This window comes from Falco punctatus (genome assembly GCF_963210335.1).
Source record: "Falco punctatus genome assembly, chromosome: 6".
Classification (NCBI taxonomy): domain Eukaryota; kingdom Metazoa; phylum Chordata; class Aves; order Falconiformes; family Falconidae; genus Falco; species Falco punctatus.
Window position 1 is genome coordinate 68,572,007 of NC_137585.1, and position 13,429 is coordinate 68,585,435.

General features: G+C 46.1%; 1 protein-coding gene across 3 annotated transcripts in view; it reads left to right on the forward strand.

Annotated features, from left to right (window-relative positions):
• Nucleotides 1-3,920: 3,920 nt before the first annotated feature.
• CAMK1D (calcium/calmodulin dependent protein kinase ID) overlaps nucleotides 3,921-13,429 on the forward strand; it is a 230,448-nt gene continuing 220,939 nt past the window's right edge. For 2 of the 3 annotated variants that reach the window (XM_080391726.1, XM_080391727.1), the window contains exon 1: nucleotides 3,921-4,301. In XM_080391726.1, coding sequence (XP_080247852.1) covers nucleotides 4,210-4,301 — 92 coding nt within the window. In that variant the 5' untranslated portion in view covers nucleotides 3,921-4,209. The remainder of the gene's footprint in view (nucleotides 4,302-13,429) is intronic. The other variant, XM_080391725.1, reaches the window with a different exon arrangement.

Below are 13,429 nucleotides of genomic sequence, written 5' to 3' on the forward strand. Positions count from 1 at the left end.
TATGTGCCTTGGTGTGTGAAACCAATAATGCACCTTCTCACTGGGACTAGTCTAAGTTTTATCTGTCGCAAGTGGAAAAGCCACTATCTGAGGTTGGTATGTGGTAGTAAAGGCAGCAAAGAACAGCTGTGTGCTTGAGTGTTGCTTGCTTTACATTGAAGCTGTCTGGCTTGGATGCTGGAGGTTGCTGCCTTGCAAACTACAGCTTGCATGTGAGGTTCTAACCCTAAGCACAGGCATGGACATGCGTGTGCTTGTCTGTGGGGCTCAGACCTAAGCAGCTGAGCAATGGGCACGTTTCTGACATTCTTGCAGAAAGCATAAACAGTGCTGATCTGCAATTGCAAAGGAAGATTATATTGTATGACTCAGAAACAATGTTGTGAAAGAGATCCAACATTATAATATTTAAGCAGAAGAAAACCAGGCTGCAAGTGCAAGAGCTTGGAAAGCAGGTAGGACTCCTTCATTTATGCTCATTATAATGTAGTAAGCACAGTGCCCATATTAAGGACCAGCAGTGAGTGTGGCCAAGCACAGCCATACCATAGGTAAGCAATCCCAACATCAGTTGGAAGGACTGAAGTGGGAAAAATATAGGTTTTGGGTGGGTTTTTTTGTTTGTTTGTTTGTTTTGGTCTGTTTTTTTGTTTTGTTTTACTTTATTTTATTTTAAATTATACAGTAAATATTACTCCCAAAATCCGATCACTATTCTGAAATAAAATGTCTCATAGAAAAGTTGAATTTTAATTTCTCCTCTAAATTTCCAATATTTCCAGAGGAAGTGGCTTTATAAAAAAATTGGAACTTGTACATCCCCAATATAAAGGTTTGGGGTTTTGTTGCACAGAGTGGTTGGGTGCACGTGCAGCATGTGTAGCCATATCAAATGCACATCAGCCACGGCAGCTCATTAGCTATTTTCTGATATACCCCTTGGCAGAGCTGCAGAACATGTTCAGGTAATGGGAGATTGCCACCGTGCAGCCACAAAAAGGGCCAGAATTGATGTTTTGTCGGCAGCCTAATTTCTGGCATTTCTGTGTGCTTCGTTTTACTGCTCTGTTAATGTTCTTGTAATCTAGTTGTATGTAATTAAACATGGAATGTAGCCGTACAAAGCCTCATGGCTGCAGGATGCCCTGCTACACACAGCCACTCCAGAGAGAACTTTTCATGTAAGATTTTCATTTTTAAAAAATACCTGTTCTTCAAATAACTACAAGAGCTTTGCAGGAGCTTGTCAATCAAGTGGGATTACAGACTCCCTAAATTCAGCCTGACATGACAGACTGTAATGACTCTGAAGGGGCTGTTATGGTCTATTGTGCCAGTGGTCCCTGCCTAATAAGAGCATCTCATGCACTCACTAAAACTGTAATGGCTCCAAAGATTTCTATATTACCAGTTGCTTCAAATACAAGTAATTTTATCACACACACACCCCCAAAAAAAACCACATTCATGTGATGCTAAATGTGCACATTAAATAAGGTAAAAAGAACTTAGATTTACAGGATGACATGTACCTTTACCTGATGCAATTTTGAAGCTGAGAAATTGCAGCATCGGCAAGGTTATGAGCAATTTTAAGTAAAATTTTTGTCCGGTGAAACTGGGAATGGGAAAGTGAGTGATGCTCTCTGTGCAGTGAGATTTTAACATGTTGCTGTAGGGACCAACGCGACTTCATAAATAATAGTGGTGGATGGTTTTGGTATGCCATAGCTCCGTGATAAGTTATGGCAGTCATCTTCTGGATGGATGAAGCTCTTTGGCCTCCATCATGTTGGAGGTCAGGGCAGATGATCATATGTGCCCTTTCTGGCCTCAAAATCTCTCAGTATTCTCCCGAAGACAGGAGGTCATGTTCGGTAGCCCCATTTGTTAAACCCAAATTACAGTACGGCATTTCTTATACCAAGTGATTTACCTGTGATAAAGAGAGAAAATATCACGGTGGTGCGGGTTGAAGGGAGGGTTGGCTTTGGTAGTCAGCTGCATCTTTTTAGGTCAGTCACATCTTTCATTTCCCAGGTATGCAGTGGCATGGAGAGCCTGCCTGGGGACTCCTGGTGGCACTACCGTGGAGCAGATCATAAGGATTGTGCAGGGAAGGAAATCCTGAAGGTAGCGAGAGGATGGGAAGAAGTCAGGAGCAGAAGGAAAATTGTTCAAAGTGCATTCTGTGTCAGCAAATAAGCACCCATTGTAGGAAATCCCAAGCTATTTTGGGCTGCCCATGTGGCTGGACAACCACGCCCAAACATCGTATCGGAGGGGTGCAGTAATAAATTGCAAGAGCTGACACGTGCAATGTCGAGAGGCTCTGCCCAGCAGAGGGGAGCATTGCCCAGACACCCCAGCCTGTTTTCCCAGCTTACACCGTCATGCACCTCTGAACTCACACATCCACCACATCCCCTTTGAGCTCGGAGGCATAGCTCAGCCCCAACCCATGGAAAGCATCACAGGCTGATACCTTGTAAATTCTGCTCATAAATTATGAGAAATCTAGAAAATCAGCTTCACAAGTAGAATTGTAAGGAATCTGTTAAAGGACACAATGCATATTCAACAGTGATGTGCATGCAGTCACACCTGTTCTTAAGTAAATGTTATTTAGCTGCTTGTATTAGGATTTCTTTCCAGGTACCTAATTTGATGATCAGGTTTGGAGCTGCCCCCGAGGCACAGGAGTGCCTGTACCTGCCGGCAGCAAGGCCCCTGATTTAGTCACCTAACTTGGGTATGCTGGAAAAACTGCGCTTTTGTAGTGTCTTACATATTCTGAAACTGAAGACCAGAAACTCTAACTATAAACGGATCTCATTTGGTCTAGACTATAATTTTCTCTGATGCCTCTGACAAATCCCGCCTGTCGCCCCACATCAGAGCGTGGCCGATGCCCGATGCGACGACACTAGAGGTCTCAGTGTCACTGAGAAAAAGCTGTTTTTAGCAATAATCTCAGCAGGGCCACGCGTGTGTGTGCCAGGCCAGTGCCGTGCCCGGCTCGCTGCTGTGCCGGCAGGATGGGCACAGTGCCGGGGCTGGGGCCTCTGGCCAAGGCTGCGCAGTGCCCATCCACCTGCCTCTGGGCCTGATGCTGCTCCAGGGGGTGACCCCCTTGCTTCGTTGGGTGCACCGAGGGCTGGGCTGGGTAAAGGTGGTCCTTGCCAAGGGCTGAGTTTTCTCGTCCCGGGAGTGTGTGTGTGTGCGCGCGGAAGGCAGATGGGCACCTCCATCACTGCGCATCCCGGCGCAGCGCCGCGCAGAGCCCGGCCAGGCAGCACGGCCGCTTGTGGTGTGGCTTTTTAATTTTCTTTTTCTGCTTTCCTCCCCCCCCCCGTCCCCGTCCCCGTCCCCGTCCCCCGCCCTTTGCTTTTCCTCCCCTCCCGTTTGACGTGCGCGGTTTTGGTGCAATGCGAATTATCTTCAGTCATTCAGTCAGCAGGGGCAGCGCCAGGCAGCAGAGCAGCGGCAGGGCTGCCTCCTCCTTCTCCCTCTTCCTCCTCCTCCTCTTCCTCCTCCCATTGCCATAACAACCGCGCACAGCCGCTGCGCCCGCCGTGCCGGCGGGGCCGCACCGCACCGCTTCGCACCGCGCCGCGCCCGGGAGGCTAAGCATCCCACGGGTCCCCGCACGCCCCGCGCGGAGGGGGAGAAGAGAAACAGTGACCTCCCCCCCCCCCCGCCAAAAAAAAAAAAAAGAAAAGAAAAAAAAGGGACTTTTTCGCAGGGGGGGGTGTTCGCAGGGGGGTGTCTATCGGGGACCAAAGTGACCCCCAGGCGGGGGTGCGCGCAGCTGCTGCGAGGAGCGCGGAAGGAGGGAGGAACGGGGCAGCCCCGCGAGTGACTCCGGGGGGGGGGGGGGGGGGGCACGGAGGAGGAGAGGGGAGGGGAGGGGAGGGGGGGGATTGGTAGAAAGTTGGGAGGAAATAGCCCGGGAGAAGTGACACTCGCGGAGCCCGGCGGAGCGCGGAGGAAATAAAAGCGGCGGCGGGCAGGAAGTGTGAGGAGGAGGAGGAGGAGGAAGGGGAGAAGAAGGAGGACGAGGAAGAAGAAGAAACAGCAGCAGGAGCAGCAGCAGCAGCAGCAGCCGCCGCCGCCGCCGCTGCTGCCGCCGCGGCAGAAGAGAAAGCAAAAGCCGCCCGGGGCTCGGTGCCGCCCGGCCCGGCGTCCGCGGGGCTGCGCGCCGCGGCCATGGCCCGGGAGAACGGGGACGGTGGTGGCTCTTGGAAGAAGCAGGCGGAGGACATCAAGAAGATCTTCGAGTTCAAGGAGACGCTGGGGACGTAGGTGGCGGGGAGCGGCTGCGGGGGGCGCGGAGCGGGGCAGGCGGCGCCGTCATTTCCCCGCGGGGCTGCGCGGGTCGCCCCGCGGGTGGGTGCGTGGGCGGGGGGTGGGGGTGGGTGTATTTTCGCGGTGCACCCATCGGTGCTGCTTCGCGCCCCGCTCATCCAGCCGAGCAAGAAGTCGGGGCGATCTGGAAACGTGGAGAAAAATACGACTGTGGGGCAGGAGCTGGGCTAACACCCCCCGCCTCGCCCCCGAAAAAAAGAACAAAAGGGGAAAAAGAAGTGTTTTAAAATGTTCATAGAACGAGGAGATGGGAAAAGGCTTTTTCTTGATAATGCAACTGTAAATAAATGCGGTCTGACTTGCATGCTTTTCCCTAAAGCCGATGGCTGCATCTATTCGTGGACAGACAAGCAGAAATCATGTGGATTGGGTGTGTTTTAGCTACGATGCTGAACTGTTGTTGGGGTTTATTTCTGTTATTTATAGTGGCGGAGCATAAAGATTAGTAAAACGTTAGAGGTTGGGTTTTTTTTTTTCAGAAGGCTGAGAATAAACATGCACAGATGGTGCAAGGGAGCGGGGTGCAGGCTGATGCTTTTTTGGCTGAGCAGAGAGTTTTATTTTTGTTAAAACAAATTTTCGCTGATAGGATATTGTAGAGGTAGAGAGCCAGGAGTGCTGAAGGAAGTCAGCGTATGGGCTGCTCTATGTATATACGTTGTAATTAAAGTTCAGTAGTATTGGGGGTGCTCAAGGGTGCTCTTTATTGCTGTGTCCCCCCAGCTTTAATTGCAACTTTAAGTGTGTCTCAAAAGGGAGCGTTGCTAATCCCAAGTAGTGCTCTTCATACTCTGCGTGCCGCTTCCAAAATACAGTTGAGCGAGTTTTGACTGTAATATTTCAGTTTCTTTCTGCTTCCAAGGGAGGGCTCTCTATAAACAAGAGTATTTCTGGTCCACCGCCTCACTGATTTCCTACAAACAGACTGCGAGTAAGAATCAGGCTGGTCATTTAATATGGAGGTGGGTCACGCAACTCCGTTGTGATGAGCAGACAGCGTAGCCCTCAGAAAAACACCGACTTAGCAAATCAAATTAATGTCTGTCCGGGTCTCTGAAGAAGCAAAGTGCAGTGCAAGAGTTAAGTGTTATTGCATATTATCATCACCTTCATCAAGTTTTTGCTGTCAGAATTTAATGCTGTGAGGGACGTGTCCCTACTTGTCACCTTAGACGTGCCATTCCTTTCCTGAGTGAAGAGGTATTGGGGAGGAAAGTCCTAATGTGACGAGATTTGTTAGAACAGCAGGACAGTTTGCTGTGGTTTCCATTGTACAACTCTCTGTCATCTTCCCTGCTGTTCTGTATGAAGCCATCTGCAAGGGTTAATTTATGCCGCTAAAGAGGTCCAGAAATAATTAATGTTGTGGCCTTGATCCGTACCCTGCTGAAGTTAATGGGAGCAGGTGTAGGTCCCATGGAGGGTAGAGCTGGTCAGAGTTAATAGTTACGCTTATTAGCATGGCTGTTGCAAATTAAATGCATTAAATATGGCCAATTATATGCTCAAACTATTAACCACTGTCTTAGCCTCACAATTTGGTTAGTAAGTCCTTTCTGATGACAGTGGAAGCTGTGAAGTTTTTAAACTTAACAGTCATCTAGAAAGTTTTAGAAAATGAAAATAGCTGGATTATAAACCTGGGCCTGTATAAAGAAAACAGAGCTGTTTTCTTTTGCAGAACAACTGTATTAATTATGAATGTATGTACATTTAACAGCTTACAGTTGCCTTCTGGTTTTGTATTCCCTATTTTCAGAGAGCAGGCTGATAATTAGATTTGAATCTGAGTTTTGGTTCTGTCCTTGCTGCCCACCGTGCAGCACCTGCAATTCCTGCCTGGCTGGTGTGACTTACCAGGGTGTGAAACTTCTAAAAAATTTAGGCCATCACTGTGCAAATCGTTGAAGTACTTGTTCCATTCCCGTTGAAGGTGATGAAGGTCTGCTCACTGACTCGAGCAGCAGATACACAGGATGCAGAAGTCCAATTGATGGGACACATTCCTAGTTATTCATAGGAAAGTAGTTAAGCAGGAATTAAGCAGAAGTCTAAATACCTTTAAAGCTCAGGACCAAACTGCTTTCCTGTGGCATTATTTAAGAGCAGAGATAAAATCTGCTTTGATCCCTCCTGCAGTGTAATGCTGAACCATGTTTGACAGCCATCAGTTGATCTCACCATCTAATGGATTTTTCTCTGGCATTGATGGTCTTGGAGCAAAAAACTTGGTGCGTCAGGTGAGATGCACTGGATTATTGTAGTAGCTGTATTTTGCATTTCTCTGCCACCTTCCATTTCAGGATGCCGAAGTGCTAAAAGCACTTTTTAACAGGAAGGCAGTCTTTTTTCATGCAGCCGTCTTAACTGCCTATGGTAAAATGGGTTAGAGAAAGAAAAGCACTAAACCCCCAAATCAGGGAAGAAAGTGAAAGAGAAACTTTAAAAACATATTTTATTTCAAGTGCATTGATTTGTGAATGTTAAATCTATGTGTATACTTTATTAATGATTTGTTCTCTGAGAAGAGTCTTTCATCTGAACAAAAGCTTTTTAGCAGATCTTTAACATGGAAGAGTTGAAACTGCTGGAACTATTAAAGAGGTCCTAACTCAGTTAATCATTATATCATTTGGGCTTCAAGGAACCTCTAATGAGTACCCAGATATCTTTTCCAGATCTAGAATTAATTATTTACATGTCCCTGTAAATCATGTCCAGCCACACTGATACTGAAAGTCATCCTAAATTCAACATCACTTCCAGATTTTAGAAAGTAGCCTTTTCCACCTAAAGAATTGTTCTCTTTGGTGGCTGAGGCCTGTGTTGTTTGCTCTACTCAGTTGCTGTTGGGCAAGAGTGTTTTCCTAAAGAAGTTATCAGCAATGCAGTGGCTGGCTCATATGGTGCCCAAACCTGTATTTACCCTGTTCTGTGTTTACGCAGTCCCTAAGCACCTGCAATTCTTAGTTTGTGGCTGCAACCTCTTGGGTACTAGAGTGGCAGCAAAATATTTTGGTAATATTATTCAAGAAAATATAATACATTATAATAAAACACAAATATAAAATCTATAATATATATATTATATAGAAAAATATATATGATGGTCCTGATCCATTCTTGGGCTGCTTTGGTTTGGCAGTGCTGGTCCGTGTAGGACTGCAATAACATGGCGGTGAACTACACTCTGTGCACAGGTTTAGTGGCCGCCTCTTCTTGAAACTGGACCTATTCACTGCTGAGCCACGGAAAGTGAAATTACAGTTCCTGAAAGAACAGCTAGGAAGAATTACACAAAGTAAATCAAGGATAAAATACAATCATAGCAGTGGGCCAGATCCTCAGCTGATGCAGTTTAGAGTCCCTTCCAAGTCAAGGCAGGTAGGCTTGAGGAAAGAATAGGATCTGGCTAGCTGCTTATCTTTTTAAATTTCTAGAAATTCACCTATTGTAGCTCTACTCAGTTTGCAGGCCTGACTGGAGAAGGGGATTTCTGCCCCAGCCCTTGAGAGATGTGGAGTTTCACAATACCAGGAATCTGATAAGATGGGTGAAATACCATTTTTTTCTCCATTTTTAAATGATATTGTGTCTAAGGCGTTTTACAACTCAAATTTTGACATTCCCAGAAGTAATAAGATATACCATGCGATCCACCAGCCAAAGAGGAAAGCCTTCAAGCATTTGGTCTGCCTAATTGGATCAGCCCTGCATTTCTAAGGTATCTGTCATTAGGCCTTATTGACATCAGACTTATGATGAAGTTACAATATTTAGAAAGCCTCAAGCTTAGTAACTATGGAAATATTGGTACTGTCCTTAAATGCAGTAGATTCCTTAAAGCTTAGTAATGGTAACACAGGGAGTTGCATGGATTAGCCACAACACAGTAATAGCTGGGTGGGAAGACAAATATGCTTCAATGGTGTGTCTAGTATTTTCCTAAAGTAGAGTATAGAGGAAAACTTATAGAGGTCCTGGTTTTCTCAGGGGCTGTACTGTAGTTTTTGGTTCATCTGTGTCTTGCATTTCTTCCATACTCCCACATCATTTGATGGGCTTCTGGCACTTCTCATGACTCTTCTGTGCTGTCTACCCATGTGTGCTCATTCATGCTATGAAATGAAGTCACTCCACGTCCTGCTCTCACATCTGTTTTCTTGCACACACACACACTGTGGAGTCACAAACCCTTACATGCTGCCTCTTGTATTTTTGTCCTCTCATGTCCTTCATGCTGTTTTCCCTTGTGTTCAGTCTTACAGTGACACTCATGTTTTTCATGAGCCGGTCTACCTCATGCTTTCATTTGTTCATCTGGTTGCTCAGACCTTCATGGAGGACAAGGCTAATGGAGGTGACATGTCTCAGGCTAGGCAGTCAGCCTTGACTTCCACTGGTGAGAAGACGCTGGTGGTAAGGACAGGTCCTGATGGAGGAGCCCCATGCATTTGAGTTGCCATATAGAGAGGAGGTGCTGCGAGGTACCAGTAGACTCAAATCTCTTTGTTTCTGGTCAAAGATCTTCCCTTCTCATCAGCTGGGTTCCAGAAGCATTTGTGTTGGATTCAACACAACAAATCATCACTGTTTAGGCATTTAACTTGAGGCATCATGCAAGTTAATTGTTTTTCCCTTCTGATATTGGAAATTCTTGGGATGTAAGGAAACATGTTGATATTTGTGTTTCCTCTGGCTCCATACCTGCTGTGAAGATTGAAGAGTTTGTATGATTTTTTTTGTTTCTGCTGACATTACTAGCAATTTCTGCCTCTCTTTTATGACACTCCAGTAAGACCACAACAGTGGCTCTTGTTAGACTGTTTCATCTTTGTGTCAGTTCAGTATTTTCCTTTTTAAGAAGTTACATGAAAGAAACATTTCACATTAAAAAATAATCTTCCGGGAGAAAATACAGTGTCCCAAAGGTTAAGTTAAGGCACGTGTTCTCAAGGGGAAGGTTGATGAACCACTGGGGCATACTATGAAGGCAAGTTGTTCCCATGTCTCCTGGGATGACTTGCTGGAGGAAATCCTTTTGCCATCTGAAAGCTCTCAGGCTTCGTGCAGGAGTCACTAGGAAAGAGCCTCTTGTCCATGTTTACAGAGGAAGATGTTTCATGGTCATTTCTGACCTTAAGATCTGTAACTCTGGGGATCTTACCATCAAACCCATGTGGCGTTAGGGGTAATTTGTGCTAAGAGGCAGCTGAAACATTCTACAAGCAGCTGGGAGGATTGTCACGATTGCTAGCCCTCGTTCTCGTGGGGGACTTAAACTTGGCAGATGTCCACTGATACTTAATGCCTTCTTTGCCTCAGTCTTTAATAGCTAAAGCAGTTATCCTCAGGGTACTCAGCCCCCTGAGCTGGAAGGCAGGGATGAGATACAGAATGAAGACACCATCCATAGTCCAGGATGAAGTGGTCAGTGACTTGCTGCCCCACTTAAAAGACACACAAGCCTCTGGGGCGGGATGGAAGCACCCGAGCGCACTGAGGGAGCTGGTGGAGGAGCTCTCCGAGCTGCTCTCCATCCCGAACCCGGCTGCTCCCGGCCGGGCCGAGGGGGCTCTGCGCTGGGCACAGCCGCTGGGCAGGAGCCCCCAGCGTGCCCAGGTGGCCAAGGGGGCCAGCAGCGCCCTGGCCGCTGTCAGAAGCGCTGTGGCCGGCAGGGCCGGGGCAGTGCCCGTCCCCCTGTGCTGGGCACCGGTGCGGCCGCCCCTCGGGGCCTGGGCTCAGGGTCGGGCCCCTCAGGGCAGGGGGGACGCAGAGGGGCTGGAGCGTGTCCAGAGCCGGGCAGGGGCTGGGGCAGGGGCTGGGGGGGGCGGCGGGGGGAGCTGGGGGGGTCAGCCTGGAGAGGGGGGGCTCAGGGGCACCTGGTGGCTCCCTACAGCTGCCTGGCAGGGGCTGTAGGCAGGGGGGGTCGGTCTCTGCTCCCAGGGAACAAGCGCCAGGACACGGGGAACCGGCCTCACGTTGTGCCGGGGGAGGTTTAGGCGGGTGTGAGGGGAAATTCCTTCATGGAAAGGGTGGCCGAGCCCTGGCACAGGCTGCCCGGGGAGGAAGGGGGTGGCGTCACCAACCCTGGGGGTGTTTAAAAGACGCGCAGATGTGGTGCCTGGGGACATGGGTTAGTGGTGGGCTTGGTGGTGCTGGGGTGACGGTTGGAGCTAATCTTAAAGATCTTTTCCAACCTAAATGATTCTGATTCTAAGAGGTACCCACAGCACCTCTCTAGCATCTGTGGGAAGAGGAGTGAAAGCTGTGGTCCAGGTCTTAATGTTTAACTTAACACTCAAAACAAGTCAGGTGATATAGTTTGCGCACTTTATACAGGGCAAGCAAAAAATAGTTAGGACTCCTTTAACGTTTCCCTTTTGTGTTATACCAAGTAATCCTGTTTGCTATTGCAATGGCTTAGTTTAGTATCCAGTGTATTCCTAGAGGTTTGGAAGTAATGAGTCCCTACTATTTGCAACGTGAATTGTAGTATCTTGTAATGTAGATTGTTAGTCTTCCTTGAACAGTTACAGAAAATAACAGGTTTGAGCATTCAGCTGGAATTTAAATAGGAAAGAGAGAAAAGCAAGATGGCCAGTGGATTTAAAGGCTGATGGAGAAGATCGGGGAAAAAAATCTGCAGCCACTGCTGAGGAGGGGTTTTTGAAAGCTCTCTAAGCATGGTTCTATGGGCGTGTTTTGAACAATGTTCATTTAGGACAACAGTGTAGCATAATGATCAAATTTCTTTCATGGCCTGAAAATAAAATTTCAAAATACTCAAGTACCCAGTTTGCTGTACTGTCAGCTCATATGTGTGCTCATGCTCCCTTCATGAGCCTAATTTTCTACTAGCTGTGATGCCTTTCTTCTTTTCCCATGGCTGTTTTCTTTCAAGTACATCTTTGTACAGTCTGAGCTCCCAGCTGGCGGAGGATACCTGCTCACCTGAGTGCCTGTGCAACCAAGAAGTGTGCTTGACTGGCAAGTAAGGCAGTGAGATGTTTGGGTAGGGTTGGAATAGGGTATTTGGGCTTTCTCCTCCTGATTATTTGCACAGGCCTTAGGAAAATGTGATCCTTGCCTAGGCCAAAACTCAATATTGTATTTAGGACCTTGATATAACCAATACTGAGTCCACAACTGCTCTTTGTGTAGATGTGAGCTGAGGGTAAAGCACACATAAAAATGCTGGTATTTTTTGTTGGCCAGAGATGGAGGTGACACCCTAAAGTCTGCCACAAGCAGAATGCAGAGTCTCCAAAGACCTGGTGGAGAGGTAATGGATGGAGCTGAATCCAACTCTTTGGAGTCCTATAGTAATCTTATAACTAAAAATCTATTCTTTACATCACAGCCACAACACAGTGGGTGTGAGAGCCTTCCTCGCCGCCACTCCTGCCATCTGGAGCAGCCTGTCTGCTTCCTTCACCCTCCATCTGCTTTCATGTAGGAGCTGAAATAGCTCTTTATGTATTTTTTCTTCCTTTTTGTCTCTTTTTTTCTCTCTACCTTGGTGACTGACCTTAATTATTTTTGTGACCCTCACACACTATTCTCCTGACTATGTGCAGAATATTAGTTGGAGTTATTTAATCCTTCCAAACATCCAAGGATACAATTAATATTGAGTAAAGTTGTATTGTTTTGGTTTCCTTGACAATAACAAGCATTTATAATAGGATTCTGAATTTACTGCCAGTGATGGTATTCACTTAACCGGTGACTCACAGTTTATATTCATGATTACTTAATAGGACCTAATTTTCTAGTAGTTTTAGATATCATGAAAACAAGTTAGAACTAAATGGGTACTGTTAGTAAACAGGTAATGGGTGAAATCCCTTGACAAAAAGTTCCTCGGGGCAGTGATCTGACATTTTCATTGGAATTCAAACCACCTTGCATTTCAGCACTTTTCTGTAAATAATGATTAACAACAATAACAATAATTTGCAAACATACGTGTGTGATTGGGCTGTTCTTGAATGACAAATAGCTTAGCAATCAGAATATTTATCCTTTCTAGAAATCATACTGTTGCTTAAAACCTTTCTATCAAATCTTAACACTGATGTTTGTTATCTGACTTAGCGATTCCTATAATTTTCCTCTGAATGTTGTGTCAATCATTTTTTAAAAAGAAAACTATAAATAACAGTTTGTTAATAAACTTTGCAAGGCCCCTCACTGATGTTTTCATGTTGAAAGCTGTGTATTGAGTTTTATGCCAGAATTACTCACCAAACAGATTGTATGAGGTTAAATTAAAATAATACTCTTTAGCAGAATTTTTTTGGCTGAGTTAAAAAGCTTTTTTTTTTTTTTTTTAACACTGGATGGGCTAAGAAAAAGCTACTGGGAAGCTCTGTTTGGATCTGATCTGTGTGTAGAACAGCTGAGCACGGGGCTGGAGATCCTCTGTAACAATAGATCACTGATTTTGCTTGCTCTTTTCCTGAGCAATATCCTATGTCACATTTAAAACATCAACAGTTTTGGACAAGTGGACTACATAACCACAAAGATAGTTCTTAAAATACCTTTTTCAAGAGTCAAAAGGGGAAGAAGCATGTGAGAGAAAACAAGCAGGCTTAGATGTATCAAGGATTTATTTTGATTTTTCTTTTGATTTTCTTATATTCCCAGTTGGAGATAAAACTGAGAGGTTTCAGTCTACTTGCAGTTTCCCAGAGGAACAAAAGGGAGCTGCTTTTAATGATGCAAATGAACACGAGCATTTACCATCAGCAGCAATGGGGTGCAGCACCGTGGCATCTCTCCCCTAGACCTTTTGCCTTTGCAGTCTTTCTGCTTGCCATGGATTCTTCTCGTCACCTTGCTCTTAACAGTCTCCCTAATTTAGGTTGAGTATTTGCAGGTATGTTCTTTCCAGCCTGAACACCCAAAATGTGGGAATTGCATCCAATGCTCAGTTGTCAGAGTACAGAGGACCTAGAATTTTTCTCTGTCGCTGACAGGAGTGGAGTGAGATTGGGAGCTGTGGAAGGTCTGAGGTCTGGGAGCCTTTAAGTTCTGTGTTTGTTTTGGTGAG